Source organism: Phyllobates terribilis, unplaced genomic scaffold (assembly GCF_046119375.1).
Source record: "Phyllobates terribilis strain yellow unplaced genomic scaffold, ASM4611937v1 Scaffold_4__5_contigs__length_816908805, whole genome shotgun sequence".
In the NCBI taxonomy this organism is placed as follows: domain Eukaryota; kingdom Metazoa; phylum Chordata; class Amphibia; order Anura; family Dendrobatidae; genus Phyllobates; species Phyllobates terribilis.
The window spans coordinates 27,709,959-27,731,643 of record NW_027362764.1 but is presented as its reverse complement, the minus strand read 5'-3'; the positions used below and the strand labels follow the sequence as shown (position 1 = coordinate 27,731,643).

The window sequence follows — 21,685 nt, the reverse complement described above, 5'->3', positions numbered from 1 at the left end:
ATGACGCTGCAGCAGAGTCTGTGATAGGGAGAGGAGGCGGATGACGCTGCAGCAGGGTCTGTGATAGGGAAAGGAGGGAGATGACGCTGCAGCAGAGTCTGTGATAGGAAGAGGAGGGAGATGACGCTGCAGCAGAGTCTGTGATAGGGAGAGGAGGCGGATGACGCTGCAGCAGGGTCTGTGATAGGGAGAGGAGGGAGATGACGCTGCAGCAGGGTCTGTGATAGGGAGAGGAGGGACATGACGCTGCAGCAGAGTCTGTGATTGGGAGAGGAGGGAGATGACGCTGCAGCAGAGTCTGTGATAGGGAGAGGAGGGAGATGATGCATCAGGGTCTGTGATAGTGAGAGGAGGGGGATGACGCTGCACCAGGGTCTGTGATAGGGAGAGGAGGGAGATGACGCTGCAGCAGAGTCTGTGATAGGGAGAGGAGGGAGATGATGCATCAGGGTCTGTGATAGTGAGAGGAGGGGGATGACGCTGCACCAGGGTCTGTGATAGGGAGAGGAGGGAGATGACGCTGCAGCAGAGTCTGTGATAGGGAGAGGAGGGAGATGACACTGCAGCAGGGTCTGTGATAGAGAGAGGAGGGAGATGACGCTGCAGCAGGGTCTGTCATAGGGAGAGGAGGGAGATGACGCTGCAGCAGGGTCTGTGATAGAGAGAGGAGGGAGATGACGCTGCAGCAGGGTCTGTGATAGGAAGAGGAGAGGGATGACACTGCAGCAGGGTCTGTGATAGGGAGAGGAGGGAGATGACGCTGCAGCAGGGTCTGTGATAGGGAGAGGAGGGAGATGACGCTGCAGCAGGGTCTGTGATAGGGAGAGGAGGGAGATGACGCAGCAGCAGAGTCTGTGATAGGGAGAGGAGGGAGATGACGCTGCAGCAGAGTCTGTGATAGGGAGAGGAGGGGGATGACACTGCAGCAGGGTCTGTGATAGGGAGAGGAAGGAGATGACGCTGCAGCAGGGTCTGTGATAGGGAGAGGAGGGAGATGACGCTGCAGCAGGGTCTGTGATAGGGAGAGGAGGGGGATGACGCTGCAGCAGGGTCTGTGATAGGGAGAGGAGGGAGATGACGCTGCAGCAGGGTCTGTGATAGGGAGAGGAGGGAGATGACGCTGCAGCAGGGTCTGTGATAGGGAGCGGTGGGAGATGACACTGCAGCAGGGTCTGTGACAGGGAGAGGAAGGAGATGACGCTGCAGCAGGGTCTGTGACAGGGAGAGGAAGGAGATGACGCTGCAGCAGGGTCTGTGATAGGGAGAGGAGGGGGATGACGCTGCAGCAGGGTCTGTGATAGGGAGAGGAGGGAGATGACGCTGCAGCAGGGTCTGTGATAGGGAGAGGAGGGAGATGACGCTGCAGCGGAGTCTGTGATAGAGAGAGGAGGGAGATGACGCTGCAGCAGGGTCTGTGATAGGGAGAGGAGGGGGATGAAGCTGCAGCAGGGTCTGATAGGGAGAGGAGGGGGATGACGCTGCAGCAGGGTCTGTGATAGGGAGAGGAGGGGGATGACGCTGCAGCAGGGTCTGTGATAGGGAGAGGAGGCGGATGACGCTGCAGCAGGGTCTGTGATAGGGAGAGGAGGCGGATGACGCTGCAGCAGGGTCTGTGATAGGGAAAGGAGGGAGATGACGCTGCAGCAGAGTCTGTGATAGGGAGAGGAGGGAGATGACGCTGCAGCAGAGTCTGTGATAGGGAGAGGAGGCGGATTACGCTGCAGCAGAGTCTGTGATAGGGAGAGGAGGGAGATGACGCTGCAGCAGGGTCTGTGATAGGGAGAGGAGGGACATGACGCTGCAGCAGAGTCTGTGATTGGGAGAGGAGAGAGATGACGCTGCAGCAGAGTCTGTGATAGGGAGAGGAGGGACATGACGCTGCAGCAGAGTCTGTGATAGGGAGAGGAGGGGGATGACGCTGTAGCAGAGTCTGTGATAGGGAGAAGAGGGAGATGACGCTGCAGCGGAGTCTGTGATAGGGAGAGGAGGGAGATGACGCTGCAGCAGGGTCTTTGAGAGGGAGAGGAGGGGGATGACGCTGCAGAAGGGTCTGTGATAGGAAGAGGAGGGGGATGACACTGCAGCAGAGTCTGTGATGGGGAGAGGAGGGGGATGACGCTGAAGCAGAGTCTGTGATGGGGAGAGGAGGGAGATGACGCTGCAGCAGAGTCTCATAGGGGGGAGAGGAGGGGGATGACGCTGAAGCAGAGTCTGTGATGGGGAGAGGAGGGAGATGACGCTGCAGCAGAGTCTGATAGGGAGAGGAGGGAGGTGACGCTGCAGCAGAGTCTGTGATAGGGAGAGGAGGGAGATGACGCTGCAGCAGGGTCTGTGATAGGGAGAGGAGGGGGATGACGCTGCAGCAGGGTCTGTGATAGGGAGAGGAGGGAGATGACGCGGCAGCAGGGTCTGTGATAGGGAGAGGAGGGAGATGACGCTGCAGCAGGGTCTGTGATAGGGAGAGGAGGGAGATGACGCTGCAGCAGGGTCTGTGATAGGGAGAAGAGGGAGATGACGCTGCAGCAAGGGTCTGTGATAGGGAGAGGAGGGGGGTGACGCTGCAGCAGAGTCTGTGATAGGGAGAGGAGGGGGATGACGCTGCAGCAGAGTCTGTGATGGGGAGAGGAGGGGGATGACGCTGCAGCAGGGTCTGTGATAGGGAGAGGATGGAGATGACGCAGCAGCAGAGTCTGTGATAGGGAGAGGAGGGGGATGACGCTGCAGCAGAGTCTGTGATAGGGAGAGGAGGGGGATGACGCTGCAGCAGGGTCTGTGATAGGGAGAGGAGGGGGATGACGCTGCAGCAGGGTCTGTTATAGGGAGAGGAGGGGGATGATGCTGCAGCAGGGTCTGTGATAGGGAGAGGAGGAAGATGACGCTGCAGCAGGGTCTGTGATAGGGAGAGGAGGGAGATGACGCTGCAGCAGAGTCTGTGATAGGGAGAGGAGGGAGATGACGCTGCAGCAGGGTCTGTGATAGGGAGAGGAGGGAGATGACGCTGCAGCAGGTTCTGTGATACGGAGAGGAGGGAGATGATGCTGCAGCAGAGTCTGTGATAGGGAGAGGAGGGAGATGACGCTGCAGCAGGGTCTGTGATAGTGAGAGGAGGGAGATGATGCTGCAGCAGGGTCTGTGATAGGGAGAGGATGGAGATGACGCAGCAGCAGAGTCTGTGATAGGGAGAGGAGGGGGATGACGCTGCAGCAGAGTCTGTGATAGGGAGAGGAGGGGGATGACGCTGCAGCAGGGTCTGTGATAGGGAGAGGAGGGGGATGACGCTGCAGCAGGGTCTGTGATAGGGAGAGGAGGGAGATGACGCTGCAGCAGGGTCTGTGATAGGGAGAGGAGGGGGATGATGCTGCAGCAGAGTCTGTGATAGGGAGAGGAGGGAGATGACGCTGCAGCAGGGTCTGTGATAGGGAGAGGAGGGAGATGACGCTGCAGCAGGTTCTGTGATAGGGAGAGGAGGGAGATGATGCTGCAGCAGAGTCTGTGATAGGGAGAGGAGGGGGATGACGCTGCAGCAGGGTCTGTGATAGGGAGACGAGGGAGATGACGCTGCAGCAGGGTCTGTGATAGGGAGAGGAGGGAGATGACGCTGCAGCAGGTTCTGTGATAGGGAGAGGAGGGAGATGATGCTGCAGCAGAGTCTGTGATAGGGAGAGGAGGGAGATGACGCTGCAGCAGGGTCTGTGATAGGGAGAGGAGGGGGATGACGGTGCAGCAGGGTCTGTGATAGGGAGAGGAGGGAGATGACGCTGCAGCAGGGTCTGTGATAGGGAGAGGAGGGAGATGACGCTGCAGCACGTTCTGTGATAGGGAGAGGAGGGAGATGATGCTGCAGCAGAGTCTGTGATAGGGAGAGGAGGGAGATGACGCTGCAGCAGGGTCTGTGATAGGGAGAGGAGGGAGATGATGCTGCAGCAGGGTCTGTGATAGGGAGAGGAGGGAGATGATGCTGCAACAGGGTCTGTGATAGTGGGAGGAGGGAGATGACGCTGCAGCAGGGTCTGTGATAGGGAGAGGAGGGAGATGACGCTGCAGCAGGTTCTGTGATAGGGAGAGGAGGGAGATGATGCTGCAGCAGAGTCTGTGATAGGGAGAGGAGGGAGATGACGCTGCAGCAGGGTCTGTGATAGGGAGAGGAGGGGGATGACGGTGCAGCAGGGTCTGTGATAGGGAGAGGAGGGAGATGACGCTGCAGCAGGGTCTGTGATAGGGAGAGGAGGGAGATGACGCTGCAGCACGTTCTGTGATAGGGAGAGGAGGGAGATGATGCTGCAGCAGAGTCTGTGATAGGGAGAGGAGGGAGATGACGCTGCAGCAGGGTCTGTGATAGGGAGAGGAGGGAGATGATGCTGCAGCAGGGTCTGTGATAGGGAGAGGAGGGAGATGATGCTGCAACAGGGTCTGTGATAGTGGGAGGAGGGAGATGACGCTGCAGCAGGGTCTGTGATAGGGAGAGGAGGGAGATGACGCTGCAGCAGGGTCTGTGATAGGGAGAGGAGGGAGATGACGCTGCAGCAGAGTCTGTGATAGGGAGAGGAAGGAGATGACGCTGCAGCAGGGTCTGTGATAGGGAGAGGAAGGAGATGACGCTGCAGCAGGGTCTGTGATAGGGAGAGGAGGGAGATGACGCTGCAGCAGGGTCTGTGATAGGGAGAGGAGGGAGGTGACGCTGCAGCAGGGTCTGTGATAGGGAGAGGAGGGGGATGACGCTGCAGCAGGGTCTGTGATAGGGAGAGGAGGGGGGTGACGCTGCAGCAGGGTCTGTGATAGGGAGAGGAGGAAGATGACGCTGTAGCAGAGTCTGTGATAGGGAGAGGAGAGAGATGACGCTGCAACTGGGTCTGTGATACGAAGAGGAGTGGGATGACGCTGCAGCAGGGTCTGTGATACGAAGAGGAGGGAGATGACGCTGCAGCAGGGTCTGTGATAGGGAGAGGAGGGAGATGACGCTGCAGCAGGGTCTGTGATAGGGAGAGGAGGGAGATGACGCTACAGCAGGGTCTGTGATAGGGAGAGGAGGGAGATGACGCTGCAGCAGGGTCTGTGATAGGGAGAGGTGGGAGATGACGCTGCAGCAGGGTCTGTGAGAGGGAGAGGAGGGGGATGACGCGGCAGCAGGGTCTGTGATAGGGAGAGGAGGGGGATGACTCTGCAGCAGGGTCTGTGATAGGGAGAGGAGGTGGATGACGCTGCAGCAGGGTCTGTGATAGGGAGAGGAGGGGGATGACGCTGCAGCAGAGTCTGTGATAGGGAGAGGAGGGGGATGACGCTGCAGCAGGGTCTGTGATAGGGAGAGGAGGGGGATGAAGCTGCAGCAGGGTCTGTGATAGGGAGAGGAGGGGGATGACGCTGCAGCAGGGTCTGTGATAGGGAGAGGAGGGGGATGAAGCTGCAGCAGGGTCTGTGATAGGGAGAGGAGGGAGATGACGCTGCAGCAGGGTCTGTGATAGGGAGAGGAGGGGGATGACGCTGCAGCAGGGTCTGTGATAGGGAAAGGAGGGAGATGACGCTGCAGCAGAGTCTGTGATAGGAAGAGGAGGGAGATGACGCTGCAGCAGAGTCTGTGATAGGGAGAGGAGGGAGATGACGCTGCAGCGGAGTCTGTGATAGGGAGAGGAGGGAGATGACGCTGCAGCAGGGTCTGTGATAGGGAGAGGAAGGAGATGACGCTGCAGCAGAGTCTGTGATAGGGAGAGGAGGGAGATGACGCTGCAGCGGAGTCTGTGATAGGGAGAAGAGGGAGATGACGCTGCAGCGGAGTCTGTGATAGGGAGAGGAGGGAGATGACGCTGCAGCAGGGTCTGTGATAGGGAGAGGAGGGGGATGACGCTGCACCAGGGTCTGTGATAGGGAGAGGAGGGAGATGACGCTGCAGCAGAGTCTGTGATAGGGAGAGGAGGGGGATGACGCTGTAGCAGAGTCTGTGATAGGGAGAAGAGGGAGATGACGCTGCAGCGGAGTCTGTGATAGGGAGAGGAGGGAGATGACGCTGCAGCAGGGTCTGTGATACGAAGAGGAGGGGGATGTCGCTGCACCAGGGTCTGTGATAGGGAGAGGAGGGAGATGACGCTGCAGCAGGGTCTGTGATAGGGAGAGGAGGGGGATGACGCTGTAGCAGAGTCTGTGATAGGGAGAAGAGGGAGATGACGCTGCAGCGGAGTCTGTGATAGGGAGAGGAGGGAGATGACGCTGCAGCAGGGTCTTTGAGAGGGAGAGGAGGGGGATGACGCTGCAGAAGGGTCTGTGATAGGAAGAGGAGGGGGATGACACTGCAGCAGAGTCTGTGATGGGGAGAGGAGGGGGATGACGCTGAAGCAGAGTCTGTGATGGGGAGAGGAGGGAGATGACGCTGCAGCAGAGTCTCATAGGGGGGAGAGGAGGGGGATGACGCTGAAGCAGAGTCTGTGATGGGGAGAGGAGGGAGATGACGCTGCAGCAGAGTCTGATAGGGAGAGGAGGGAGGTGACGCTGCAGCAGAGTCTGTGATAGGGAGAGGAGGGAGATGACGCTGCAGCAGGGTCTGTGATAGGGAGAGGAGGGGGATGACGCTGCAGCAGGGTCTGTGATAGGGAGAGGAGGGAGATGACGCGGCAGCAGGGTCTGTGATAGGGAGAGGAGGGAGATGACGCTGCAGCAGGGTCTGTGATAGGGAGAGGAGGGAGATGACGCTGCAGCAGGGTCTGTGATAGGGAGAAGAGGGAGATGACGCTGCAGCAAGGGTCTGTGATAGGGAGAGGAGGGGGGTGACGCTGCAGCAGAGTCTGTGATAGGGAGAGGAGGGGGATGACGCTGCAGCAGAGTCTGTGATGGGGAGAGGAGGGGGATGACGCTGCAGCAGGGTCTGTGATAGGGAGAGGATGGAGATGACGCAGCAGCAGAGTCTGTGATAGGGAGAGGAGGGGGATGACGCTGCAGCAGAGTCTGTGATAGGGAGAGGAGGGGGATGACGCTGCAGCAGAGTCTGTGATAGGGAGAGGAGGGGGATGACGCTGCAGCAGGGTCTGTGATAGGGAGAGGAGGGGGATGACGCTGCAGCAGGGTCTGTGATAGGGAGAGGAGGGAGATGACGCTGCAGCAGGGTCTGTGATAGGGAGAGGAGGGAGATGACGCTGCAGCAGAGTCTGTGATAGGGAGAGGAGGGAGATGACGCTGCAGCAGGGTCTGTGATAGGGAGAGGAGGGAGATGACGCTGCAGCAGGTTCTGTGATACGGAGAGGAGGGAGATGATGCTGCAGCAGAGTCTGTGATAGGGAGAGGAGGGAGATGACGCTGCAGCAGGGTCTGTGATAGGGAGAGGAGGGAGATGATGCTGCAGCAGGGTCTGTGATAGGGAGAGGATGGAGATGACGCAGCAGCAGAGTCTGTGATAGGGAGAGGAGGGGGATGACGCTGCAGCAGAGTCTGTGATATGGAGTGGAGGGGGATGACGCTGCAGCAGAGTCTGTGATAGGGAGAGGAGGGGGATGACGCTGCAGCAGGGTCTGTGATAGGGAGAGGAGGGGGATGACGCTGCAGCAGGGTCTGTGATAGGGAGAGGAGGGGGATGATGCTGCAGCAGGGTCTGTGATAGGGAGAGGAGGGAGATGACGCTGCAGCAGGGTCTGTGATAGGGAGAGGAGGGGGATGATGCTGCAGCAGAGTCTGTGATAGTGAGAGGAGGGAGATGACGCTGCAGCAGGGTCTGTGATAGGGAGAGGAGGGAGATGACGCTGCAGCAGGTTCTGTGATAGGGAGAGGAGGGAGATGATGCTGCAGCAGAGTCTGTGATAGGGAGAGGAGGGGGATGACGCTGCAGCAGGGTCTGTGATAGGGAGACGAGGGAGATGACGCTGCAGCAGGGTCTGTGATAGGGAGAGGAGGGAGATGACGCTGCAGCAGGTTCTGTGATAGGGAGAGGAGGGAGATGATGCTGCAGCAGAGTCTGTGATAGGGAGAGGAGGGAGATGACGCTGCAGCAGGGTCTGTGATAGGGAGAGGAGGGAGATGACACTGCAGCAGGGTCTGTGATAGGGAGAGGAGGGAGATGACGCTGCAGCAGGTTCTGTGATAGGGAGAGGAGGGAGATGATGCTGCAGCAGAGTCTGTGATAGGGAGAGGAGGGAGATGATGCTGCAGCAGAGTCTGTGATAGGGAGAGGAGGGGGATGATGCTGCAGCAGGGTCTGTGATAGGGAGAGGAGGGAGATGATGCTGCAGCAGGGTCTGTGATAGGGAGAGGAGGGAGATGATGCTGCAACAGGGTCTGTGATAGTGGGAGGAGGGAGATGACGCTGCAGCAGAGTCTGTGATAGGGAGAGGAGGGGGATGACTCTGCAGCAGAGTCTGTGATAGGGAGAGGAGGGGGATGACGCTGCAGCAGGGTCTGTGATAATGGGAGGAGGGAGATGACGCTGCAGCAGGGTCTGTGATATGGAGAGGAGGGGGATGATGCTGCAGCAGAGTCTGTGATAGGGAGAGGAGGGGGATGACGCTGCAGCAGGGTCTGTGATATGGAGAGGAGGGGGATGATGCTGCAGCAGAGTCTGTGATAGGGAGAGGAGGGAGATGATGCTTCAGCAGGGTCTGTGATATGGAGAGGAGGGGGATGATGCTGCAGCAGAGTCTGTGATAGGGAGAGGAGGGGGATGACGCTGCAGCAGAGTCTGATGGGGAGAGGAGGGGGATGACGCTGCAGCAGGGTCTGTGATAGGGATAGGAGGGAGATGACGCTGCAGCAGGGTCTGTGATAGTGGGAGGAGGGAGATGACGCTGCAGCAGGGTCTGTGATAGGGAGAGGAGGGAGATGACGCTGCAGCAGAGTCTGTGATAGGGAGAGGAGGGAGATGACACTGCAGCAGAGTCTGTGATAGGGAGAGGAGGGGGATGATGCTGCAGCAGAGTCTGTGATAGGGAGAGGAGGGGAATGACGGTGCAGCAGAGTCTGTGATAGGGAGAGGAGGGAGATGACGCTGCAGCTGGGTGTGTGATAGAGAGAGGAGGGAGATGACGCTGCAGCAGGGTCTGTGATAGAGAGAGGAGGGAGATGATGCTGCAGCAGGGTCTGTGATAGGGAGAGGAGGGAGATGACGCTGCAGCAGGGTCTGTGATAGGGAGAGGAGGGAGATGACGCTGCAGCAGGGTCTGTGATAGGGAGAGGAGGGAGATGACGCTGCAGCAGGGTCTGTCCTGTGATAGGGAGAGGAGGGGGATGACACTGCAGCAGAGTCTGTGATAGGGAGAGGAGGGGGATGATGCTGCAGCAGAGTCTGTGATAGGGAGAGGAGGGAGATGACGCTGCAGCAGAGTCTGTGATAGGGAGAGGAGGGAGATGATGCTGCAGCAGAGTCTGTGATAGGGAGAGGAGGGGGATGATGCTGCAGCAGGGTCTGTGATAGGGAGAGGAGGGAGATGACGCTGCAGCAGAGTCTGTGATAGGGAGAGGAGGGGGATGATGCTGCAGCAGAGTCTGTGATAGGGAGAGGAGGGAGATGACGCTGCAGCAGAGTCTGTGATAGGGAGAGGAGGGGGATGATGCTGCAGCAGGGTCTGTGATAGGGAGATGACGCTGCAGCAGAGTCTGTGATAGGGAGAGGAGGGAGATGACGCTGCAGCAGGGTCTGTGATAGGGAGAGGAGGGAGATGATGCTGCAGCAGCGTCTGTGATAGGGAGAGGAGGGGGATGATGCTGCAGCAGAGTCTGTGATAGGGAGAGGAGGGAGATGACGCTGCAGCAGAGTCTGTGATAGGGAGAGGAGGGGGATGACGCTGCAGCAGAGTCTGTGATAGGGAGAGGAGGGGGATGACACTGCACCAGGGTCTGTGATAGGGAGAGGAGGGAGATGATGCTGCAGTTTTTCAATCTTTGTAGGTGTCTTGTTTTGGGAAGAGGGAGCAGCACTTTGTCTCGTGCCCATAGCACAGCTCTGTTATTACACCAGCACAGCCTGTCAGCTGACGCTTTGTTCCAGTGTATTGTCAGAGTTGGAGACGGCCGCCCTGATCTCTTTTCCGTGGCTGATGGCCTCACAATGGTGAGTACAGAAGCTGCAGTATATATGTGTGTATATATATATGGACTGACCTGGGCTCTGCCTCCCGATCCGCACACCGGCGGACGGCTCACTGTACGGCCCCATCCCTGCCTTACTGATACAGGCGATGCGGAAGGAGTAGACGTGACCCTCACACAGACTGTGAGCAGAGTAACAGCAGTCAGAGATGTCCAGCGTCAGCGCGCGCCACTCCTCGCCTGTCAGAACAGACACATACAGGTCACAAAGTGCTGCAGCTGCGGAGCTGGATTGTGAGTGTGAGTGCAGGATTCATCATCTATCCTCACTGTGTATGTATTGAGATAAGGAGTCTCAGGAATGTGTCTAACTCGAGATAACAGGAAAGTGCAAGAAAGAAGTGACAGCAAAACCTAAAGTCTTCCGGTGGGTGTAGATAGGGTTAATGTCAGCAGATATGTAGAGAGAAGCTGAGCCAATCATATTCCTACAATGTAAAATCCGATATAAACTGACGATGATGTCATAAAGGAGTTCTGCTCCGATACTAAGTGTCAGTGCTTCTCGCTCTGTACATGTACCTGGATTTTACCATGTAATTGGAGCAGGCACAACGGCTCGTAACCTTCCACAATCCGTGGTGAACACATGAGGTTCTGCAGCAGCACAGCTGTGTAATAACAGGAGTTTCAGGACTTACTGTAAAATTTCTTTCTTGTAACCATCATTAGGGACACAAGAATCATGGGTAAAATTGCTGCTACTGTTACATAGTTACATAGTTTATAAGGCCGAAAAAAGACAAGCGTCCATCCAGTTCAGCCTATGTCTTGTGCACTGCAGCTATTCCGCTATTCCTTTACCATGCGGTATAGGCCAATTTACATCATTGAGGAAAAATTCACTTCCCGACACCAATCTGGCAGTCAGATTAAATCCCTGGATTCATTAACTATCACTAAGCATAAGATGTAATTTTATTGTTCTCCAGAAAGGTGTCCAGGCCTCTCTTGAACTCATTAAGTGAGTTGGACATCACCACTTCCTCTCCCAGAGAGTTCCAGAGTCTCACGGCTCTGACCGTAAAGAATCCCCTTCTATGCTGGTGCAGGAACCTCCTTTCCTCCAGACGCATAGTGTGCCCCCTCGTCTTTGTCACCATCCTTGGTATAAACAGGTCATGGGAGAGATCTCTGTACTGCCCCCTGATGTATTTATACATGTTTAGGAGGTCTCCCCTAAGCCTTCTTTTCTCCAACGTAAATAGGCCTAATTTTGACAACCTCTCTGGGTATTCTAGTCCCTCCATTCCCTTTATTACCTTAGTTGCCCTCCTTTGTACCCTCTCTAGCTCCAATATGTCTTTCCTGAGCACCGGAGCCCAGAACTGTGCACAATATTCTAAGTGCGGCCTTACCAGCGCTTTATACAGAGGAAGAACAATGTTCTCATCATATGCCCCTATACTGGGAGGCTGACACTAAAAATACATCTTATGAAAAGATCTGCCTCCTCCCCAGCCTGGCAGACGAAACCGGGCAGCCGACACCGGGCATGGCGACACCGGGCATGGCGACACCGGGCAGCCGACACCGGGCATGGCGACACCGGGCATGGCGACACCGGGCATGGCGACACCGGGCATGGCGACACCGGGCATGGCGACACCGGGCAGGCGACACCTGGCGAGTGCCCAGGACCAGAGTGAGGTCCCACGGATCCATGAAGGCCAATAACATGACACCAAGTTCCCCTTCCCTGGTGAAAGTTCTGACCTGAAGCTTGGAAGTCAGGTAGTGCTGGAAAAGGACAAGGCGGAGACCAAGGAGGAATGCAGCCATTAGTTTTGCAACTAAGGAGAAGAGGCCTTTCGAATGCAATGGTAGAAATGTCATGTCATCCTAGTCAGACCAACCTAATCAGGAACGGTCAAGAATTCAGGGGGGGGGGATAGGAGACCCTGGGAAAGGTCTATCTGTACTATGAGTGGTACCATGCAGTGAAGAATGACCTGTGTCTGCCTCCTGCGTGACACTAAGGTAAACTGAATAGCTGGGAGCTGGCAGGACAGGTGTCGGCTGTTAGGAACAGCCGACTTTTTTCTTTAGATGTATTCTTAGTGTCAGCCTCCAGGCGGCCTCAGACTTTCATGGTTTCATGTGAAGTGTTTGAAAAATGAGGTTCTGCAGCAGCAGGTTTTGCAGGATGTTGCTCACCCTCCTTTCTGTACTGCAGGAAGTAGGTCACCGGAGTGCTGGACTCCACGGGTCTCCATACGATCAGTGCTCCGTCCCGGTAGGTCTGGGCCACCTCTGGGCTTCGGGGGCAGCAAGGGATCTCTGAGGGTATATAGACACACATAGTCATTATCTGGGGAGTGGATGGCCCCTGGGGACTGTCATAGCTGCCATATCCAGAAATACAAACATGATGGCTGGACAGGAGAGGAGGACCAGGAAGCTGTGGCCCCTGCAGCTGTTGAGGGGCACCAGAAAGGGTCCCAGCTGTCCCCATCCTCCTCCATCTCTCCATGCTGTGCCTTCTTACCAGCACGCTGTGTATCGGGCTGATCTCTGGGGATCACACTGCAGATCAGCGGGAGCCTCACTTACCGGCTTTCTTTATGATGCAGCAGGTGGAGGCGCTGCCCAGCACGTTGGTGGCCACGCAGGCGTAGATGCCCAGGTCCTGTGCCGTCACCACCAGGATGGTGAGCAGGTGGTAGTTCTTCAGTGTGGAGGAGATGAGGACGCGCTCGCTGCTCTGGAGGGGAACGCCATCTGGAAAGAAACAGGTTTCAGTTCCTGAAGCCAAAGGAGAGGGCACAGGATTATTATCAGAAGGGTGACCATTACGATTTGTGCTCTGGAGTGCCCGCTCTTCTAACTGCTACACACGGGACGGTGGCTAAATGTCGCCTGTAATAACGCCGATCTTACCTTTGTACCACTCGACGTTTGTCACAGCATGCACCGTCCTGCAGGATAACGTCACCAGGTGACCGACCACAACCGTCTGGTCCGACAGCTCCTCCACAAACGCTGGAGCTGGAAAAGACAAGAAAACATCACCGAGGGGACGGAAGTCAGCCAACATTCTCCAATCACATCCAGAGCTGCAGTCACTGTTCTGCTGTTACATTGTGTCTTATCCTCCAGTCACCTCCAGAGCTGCAGTCACTATTCGGCTGTTACATTGTGTCTTATCCTCCAGTCACCTCCAGAGCTGCAGTCACTGTTCTGCTGTTACATCGTGACTTATCCTCCAGTCACCTCCAGAGCTGCAGTCACTATTCTGCTGTTACATCGTGTCTTATCCTCCAGTCACCTCCAGAGCTGCAGTCACTATTCTGCTGTTACATCGTGTCTTATCCTCCAGTCACCTCCAGAGCTGCAGTCACTATTCTGCTGTTACATCGTGTCTTATCCTCCAGTCACCTCCAGAGCTGCAGTCACTATTCTACTGTTCTATCGTGACTTATCCTCCAGTCACCTCCAGAGCTGCAGTCACTATTCTGCTGTTACATCATGTCTTATCCTCCAGTCACCTCCAGAGCTGCAGTCACTGTTCTGCTGTAACACAGCGTGTCTTATCCTCCAGTCACCTCCAGAGCTGCAGTCACTATTCCGCTGTTACATCATGTCTCATCCTCCAGTCACCTCCAGAGCTGCAGTCACTATTCTGCTGTAACACGGTGTGTCTTATCCTCCAGTCACCTCTAGAGCTGCAGCGGGGGCATTTATGCATATAGCATTTATGCATACTTTATCGAAGTGCCATAATTTATCAAAGTGCCCTGGCAGTTAGAAAATGGCATTGCTAATATTCATCTTTCTTCTCTTCTTACTGGTATATATTTTTCACTGGTTGTGTGATCTATTCTGAAAACTGCCTTGTATCTCCATGCAATGCTCTGCAGCCTATCAATCTCTGGTATATATTTCTTCACTCCTCTACGTTTTTTATTCCATGATACTTAAAGGTCATCACACTCACTTTAAGAGTTTATGATCCATGCCGAGTTTGTTAGTTTGTTTTTTTGTTTTGTTTTTTTCCCTGCACTTTATGGTCTCCTGTTGTCTTTTAAGCTAGTGATTGATTGCTAACGAGTTAAATCTGCGTAGATCTAAGCAGATACGTCCCTATATATTGAGACTTAGTCTAGGGGCAGCATTTATGCGGGGGCATTTATGCATACTTTATCGAATTGCCATAATTTATCAAAGTGCCCTGGCAGTTAGAAAATGGCAGCAGGGCAGGAGACAGGTAAGACATGCAAGACAAACAAACAAACTTGTTTCCAGGTCATGTTTTTGGAAAACAGTATTCACCATTTGTATCTGTGCCATTTATTTTCTGGTTGCTACAATCATCCACATTCACCGTTCTCCCACAAATTCTGCACACTTCATCCATATTAATCCCTCACTCCTCTCTTCTCCTATGTACAGCTGTCATGCTCTCTTCACAATGTTATACCACGTAGATCCATTCATTCCCACCATACAACGCAGGAAACGCTCTCACAAATCACTCAACCATCTGCTCACTCTCTGTATCTTCCTTCTATTAGTCGCAGGTGATATTTCTCCTAATCCAGGACCCTCCAGTAATAACATTAACTCTTTCCCTGTTACATTCAGAAACCCTGCTAATCTCATTAATATTCCCTGCATATCTTCTGTCTCATTCAACTGTGCCCTCTGGAATGCGCGCTCAGCATGTAATAAACTCTCTTACATCCATGACTTTTTCCTCTCTAATTCCCTCAACCTTCTGGCTCTCACTGAAACCTGGATCCAGCAGTCGGACACCACCGCCGCTGCAGCTCTCTCCTATGGTGGCCTACATTTCTCTCATACCCCGAGACCTGACAATAGATCAGGGGGAGGTGTTGGTCTGCTTCTTTCAACAAAATGTACTTTTCAGGTTATCCCCCCTGTACCCTCCCTTATCTTCCCGTCCTTTGAGGCCCACACAGTCAGACTCTTCCGGCCCTTCGCCCTGCGAGTGGCGGTTGTCTATAGCCCTCCAGGTCCCCCCCGTCAGTTTCTGGATCACTTTGCTGCCTGGCTTACAAATTTTCTATCCTGTGACATCCCCACGATAATCATGGTAGACTTTAACATCCCAATTGGCGATCCTCTTTCCCCATCTGCCGCTCATCTTTTATCACTAACCTCCTCCTTCGGCCTTTCACAGCTTACTAATTCTCCTACACATGAGGACGGGAACACATTGGACCTGATCTTCTCCCGGCTTTGCTCAGTACATGACTTTACTAACTCTCCCCTTCCACTCTCTGACCATAATCTTCTTTCATTCTCTGTCAAGAACTGTGACTCTACTCAAGACCCCCCACTTTCCACACTTATAGGAATATACGCGCCATTAACACCCAGAAATTTATAAAAAGGTTGCAATCATCATTGGCCCCAATCTCCTCCCTCTCATGTCCCGACTCTGCAATGAAATAATGCAATGTGCCCTGGATGACGCCGCACCTCCTACACAAAGAACAATTCGGCAAAGACGGCGACAACCCTGGCACACGCCTCAAACACGTCTTCTCCAGCGGTGCTCCAGGTGCGCTGAACGGCTGTGGAGAAAATCTAATCTGCCCGAAGATTTCCTCCATTATAAATTTATGCTGAAAGCATATAACTCTGCCCTTCACCTCTCCAAACAAACCTACTTTAACAACCTCATCATCTCACTTTCCAATAATCCTAAACGACTCTTTGACACGTTTCATTCTCTCCTCAATCAAACAGCACAGGCCCCGACCACCGACCTCAGCGCTGACGATCTGGCCAATTATTTAAAGAAAAAATTGACCATATCCAACAGGAAATTTTCTCCCAATCCCCAAATGTTATGCATGCTCCCCCCCGCCACATTGTATCTTGCTCACTTTCTGACTTCGAACCAGTCACGGAAGATGAAGTGATCAGGCTCCTTGCATCTTCTCGCCCTACCACCTGCACCAGTGACCCTATTCCCTCACATCTCCTTCAGTCCCTTGCTCCAGCTGTCACCACTCACCTAACTAAAATTTTCAACCTTTCCCTCTCATCTGGTATCTTTCCCTCTTCTTTTAAACACGTCAGCATACAACCATTACTTAAAAAAACATCCCTCGACCAGAACTGCACGGTCAACTACAGACCTGTTTCCAATCTTCCCTTTATCTCTAAACTCCTGGAACGCCTGGTCCACTCCCGTCTAATCCGCTATCTCTCAGACAACTCTCTTCTTAACCCTTTACAATCTGGTTTCCGCTCTTTACATTCTACTGAAACTGCCCTCACTAAAGACTCTAATGATCTACTAACAGCTAAATCTAATGGTCACTACTCCCTGCTGATTCTCCTGGATCTCTCTGCAGCATTCGACACTGTGGATCACCAGCTCTATCGGCCTCAAGGACACTGTTCTCTCCTGGTTCTCCTCCTACCTCTCTGACCGCTCCTTCTCTGTGTCTTTTGCCGGCTCCTCCTCCTCTCTCCTTCCCCTTACTGTCGGGGTTCCTCAAGGATCAGTCCTAGACCCCCTACTTTTCTCCTTATACTCCGCTCCTATTGGACAAACAATCAGTAGATTCGGTTTTCAGTACCATCTCTATGCTGATGACACCAATTATACACCTCTGCTCCGGACATCACCCCTGCATTACTACAAAAGACCAGTGATTGTCTTTCTGCTGTGTCTAACATTATGTCCTCCCTCTGTCTAAAACTGAATCTGTCAAAAACTGAACTCCTCGTCTTTCCTCCCTCCATTAATCTACCTGTGCCCGATATTGCCATCTCCGTTTGTGGCTCCACCATTACTCCCCAGCTACAAGCCCGCTGTCTTGGGGTCATTATTGATTCAGATCTTTCCTTCACTCCTCACATCAGATCACTCGCTCGTGTCATCTCAAGAATCAGGACTTTTCTCACCTTTGACTCGGCAAAAACTCTTACTGTCGCTCTTATTCATTCCCGTCTGCACTATTGCAACTCTCTACTTATCGGGCTCCCTCTTACTAAACTCTCCCCTCTCCAATCCGTCCTGAACGCAGCAGCCAGGATCATATTCCTCGCCAACCGCTACACCGATGCCTCTTCCCTGTGCCAGTCATTGCACTGGTTACCCATCCAATATAGAGTTCAATTTAAACTCATCATGCTTACCCACAAAGCGCTCCATGCTTCAGTACCCCCTACATCTCCTCCCTTGTCTCAGTCTACCACCCTACACGAGCCCTCCGTTCTGCCAGCAACTTAAAACTAAAATCCTCCATAATCCGAACTTCCCACTCCCGTCTCCAAGATTTCTCGCGTGCTGCGCCAATTCTCTGGAATGCACTACCCAGGACAGTGCAATTAATTCCCAATACCCACAGTTTCAAGCGAACCCTAAAAACACATTTCTTTAGACTGGCGTATCGCCTAAACACACTCTATCCGTCCCAGCTTTCCCCCATATTAAAATCTTCAACTTCAGGTTCATACCAACCATGCACTTAATAGCCTCGGTCAGGACTGCACACATACTGGCAGGCGACCAGTCCATGTATTATTTATCCTATATAGTATATCAAGGCTGCATTATACAATATATATGTACATTCTACCTTTTGTGTCTCCCCCATTTCCTCATAGACTGTAAGCTCGCGAGCAGGACCCTCACTGCTTTCCATATGAGATATGTTTATTCTGAATTGTCTGTATATGTCCCCCCTAAAATTTGTAAAGTGCTGGCGCTATAAAAATAAAAACTATTATTATTATTATTATTATTATTCTGCTGTTACATCGTGTCTTATCCTCCAGTCACCTCCAGAGCTGCAGTCACTGTTCTACTGTTACATCGTGTCTTATCCTCCAGTCACCTCCAGAGCTGCAGTCACTGTTCTACTGTAACACGGCGTGTCTTATCCTCCAGTCACCTCCAGAGCTGCAGTCACTATTCCGCTGTTACATCATGTCTCATCCTCCAGTCACCTCCAGAGCTGCAGTCACTGTTCTGCTGTAACACGGCGTGTCTTATCCTCCAGTCACCTCCAGAGCTGCAGTCACTATTCCGCTGTTACATCATGTCTCATCCTCCTGTCACCTCCAGAGCTGCAGTCACTATTCTGCTGTAACACGGTGTGTCTTATCCTCCAGTCACCTCTAGAGCTGCAGTCACTATTCTGCTGTTACATCGTGTCTTATCCTCCAGTCACCTCCAGAGCTGCAGTCACTGTTCTGCTGTAACACGGCGTCTTATCCTCCAGTCACCTCCAGAGCTGCACTCACTATTCTGCTGTTACATCGTGCCTTATCCTCCAGTCACCTCCAGAGCTGCGTTCACTATTCTGCTGTTACATCGTGTCTTATCCTCCAGTCACCTCCAGAGCTGCAGTCACTATTCTGCTGTTACATCGTGTCTTATCCTCCAGTCACCTCCAGAGCTGCAGTCACTGTTCTACTGTAACACGGCGTGTCTTATCCTCCAGTCACCTCCAGAGCTGCAGTCACTATTCCGCTGTTACATCATGTCTCATCCTCCAGTCACCTCCAGAGCTGCAGTCACTGTTCTGCTGTAACACGGCATGTCTTATCCTCCAGTCACCTCCAGAGCTGCAGTCACTATTCCGCTGTTACATCATGTCTCATCCTCCTGTCACCTCCAGAGCTGCAGTCACTATTCTGCTGTAACACGGTGTGTCTTATCCTCCAGTCACCTCTAGAGCTGCAGTCACTATTCTGCTGTTACATCGTGCCTTATCCTCCAGTCACCTCCAGAGCTGCAGTCACTGCTCTGCTGTAACACGGCGTCTTATCCTCCAGTCACCTCCAGAGCTGCACTCACTATTCTGCTGTTACATCGTGCCTTATCCTCCAGTCACCTCCAGAGCTGCGTTCACTATTCTGCTGTTACATCGTGCCTTATCCTCCAGTCACCTCGAGAGCTGCAGTCACTATTCTGCTGTTACATCGTGACTTATCCTCCAGTCACCTCCAGAGCTGCAGTCACTATTCTGCTGTTACATCGTGTCTTGTCCTCCAGAGCTGCAGTCACTATTCTGCTGTTACATCTGGTCTTATCCTTCAGTCACCTTCAGAGCTGCAGTCACTATTCTGCTGTTACATTGTATTTTATCCTCCAGTCGCCTCCAGAGCTGCAGTCACTATTCTGCTGTTACATCATGTCTTATCCTCCAGTCACCTCCAGAGCTGCAGTCACTATTCTGCTGTTACATCATGTCTTATCCTCCAGTCGCCTCCAGAGCTGCAGTCACTATTCTGCTGTTACATCATGTCTTATCCTCCAGTCACCTCCAGAGCTGCAGTCACTATTCTGCTGTTACATTGTGTCTCATCCTCCAGTCACCTCCAGAGCTGCAGTCACTATTCTGCTGTTACACCATGTCTTATCCTCCAGTCACCTCCAGAGCTGCAGTCACTATTCTGCTGTTACATCATGTCTTATCCTCCAGTCACCTCCAGAGCTGCAGTCACTATTCTGCTGTTACATCATATCTTATCCTCCAGTCACCTCCAGAGCTGCAGTCACTATTCTGCTGTTACATCATGTCTTATCCTCCAGTCACCTCCAGAGCTGCAGTCACTATTCTGCTATTACATCATGTCCTATCCTCCAGTCACCTCCAGAGCTGCGTTCACTATTCTGCTGCTACATCGTGCCTTATCCTCCAGTCGCATCCAGAGCTGCAGTCACTATTCTGCTGTTACATGGTGACTTATCCTCCAGTCACCTCCAGAGCTGCAGTCACTATTCTGCTGTTACATCGTGACTTATCCTCCATTCACCTCCAGAGCTGCAGTCACTATTCTGCTGTTACATCATGTCTTATCCTCCAGTCACCTCCAGAGCTGCACTCACTATTCTGCTGTTACATCGTGTCTTATCCTCCAGTCACCTCCAGAGCTGCAGTCACTATTCTGCTGTTACATCGTGTCTTATCCTCCAGTCACCTCCAGAGCTGCACTCACTATTCTGCTGTTACATCGTGACATATCCTCCAGTCACCTCCAGAGCGGCAGTCACTATTCTGCTGTTACATCTTGTCTTATCCTCCAGTCACCTCCAGAGCTACAGTCACTATTCTGCTATTACATCATGTCTTATCCTCCATTCACCTACAGAGCTGCAGTCACTATTCTGTTACATCGTGTCTTATCCTCCAGTCACCTCCAGTGCTGCAGTCACTATTCTGTTACATCGTGACTTATCCTCCAGTCACCTCCAGAGCTGCAGTCACTATTCTGCTGTTACATCATGTCTTATCCTCCAGAGCTGCGTTCACTATTCTTCTGTTACATCGTGCCTTATACTCCAGTCACCTCCAGAGCTGCAGTCACTATTCTGCTGTTACATCGTGACTTATCCTCCATTCACCTCCAGAGCTGCAGTCACTATTCTGCTGTTACATCGTGCCTTATCCTCCAGTCACCTCCAGAGCTGCAGTCACTATTCCGCTGTTACATTATGTCTTATCCTCCAGTCACCTCCAGAGCTGCACTCACTATTCTGCTGTTACATCGTGTCTTATCCTCCAGTCACCTCCAGAGCTGCAGTCACTATTCTGCTGTTACATCTTGTCTTATCATCCAGTCACCTCCAGAGCTGCAGTCACTATTCTGCTGTTACATGGTGACTTATCCTCCAGTCACCTCCAGAGCTGCAGTCACTGTTCTGCTGTTACATGGTGACTTATCCTCCAGTCACCTCCACAGCTGCAGTCACTATTCTGCTGTTACATCATGTCTTATCCTCCATTCACCTACAGAGCTGCAGTCACTATTCTGTTACATCGTGTCTTATCCTCCAGTCACCTCCAGTGCTGCAGTCACTATTCTGTTACATCGTGACTTATCCTCCAGTCACCTCCAGAGCTGCAGTCACTATTCTGCTGTTACATCATGTCTTATCCTCCAGAGCTGCGTTCACTATTCTTCTGTTACATCGTGCCTTATCCTCCAGTCACCTCCAGAGCTGCAGTCACTATTCTGCTGTTACATCGTGACTTATCCTCCATTCACCTCCAGAGCTGCAGTCACTATTCTGCTGTTACATCGTGCCTTATCCTCCAGTCACCTCCAGAGCTGCAGTCACTATTCCGCTGTTACATTATGTCTTATCCTCCAGTCACCTCCAGAGCTGCACTCACTATTCTGCTGTTACATCGTGCCTTATCCTCCAGTCACCTCCAGAGCTGCGTTCACTATTCTGCTGTTACATCGTGCCTTATCCTCCAGTCACCTCCAGAGCTGCAGTCACTATTCTGCTGTTACATCGTGACTTATCCTCCAGTCACCTCCAGAGCTGCAGTCACTATTCTGCTGTTACATCGTGTCTTGTCCTCCAGTCACCTCCAGAGCTGCAGTCACTATTCTGCTGTTACATCTGGTCTTATCCTTCAGTCACCTTCAGAGCTGCAGTCACTATTCTGCTGTTACATTGTATTTTATCCTCCAGTCGCCTCCAGAGCTGCAGTCACTATTCTGCTGTAACACGGTGTGTCTTATCCTCCAGTCACCTCTAGAGCTGCAGTCACTATTCTGCTGTTACATCGTGTCTTATCCTCCAGTCACCTCCAGAGCTGCAGTCACTGTTCTGCTGTAACACGGCGTCTTATCCTCCAGTCACCTCCAGAGCTGCACTCACTATTCTGCTGTTACATCGTGCCTT

General features: G+C 53.0%; 1 protein-coding gene across 1 annotated transcript in view; it reads right to left on the bottom strand.

The window, feature by feature from the left end:
* The window catches only part of LOC141264608 (obscurin-like), an 870,641-nt gene that overhangs the window by 159,410 nt on the left and 689,546 nt on the right, over positions 1-21,685 (bottom strand). Inside the window, exons 38-41 of the mRNA XM_073676886.1 lie at positions 12,937-13,044; positions 12,610-12,777; positions 12,214-12,336; positions 10,069-10,236 (exon numbers count right to left, since the gene is read on the bottom strand). Coding sequence (XP_073532987.1) covers positions 10,069-10,236; positions 12,214-12,336; positions 12,610-12,777; positions 12,937-13,044 — 567 coding nt within the window. The remainder of the gene's footprint in view (positions 1-10,068; positions 10,237-12,213; positions 12,337-12,609; positions 12,778-12,936; positions 13,045-21,685) is intronic.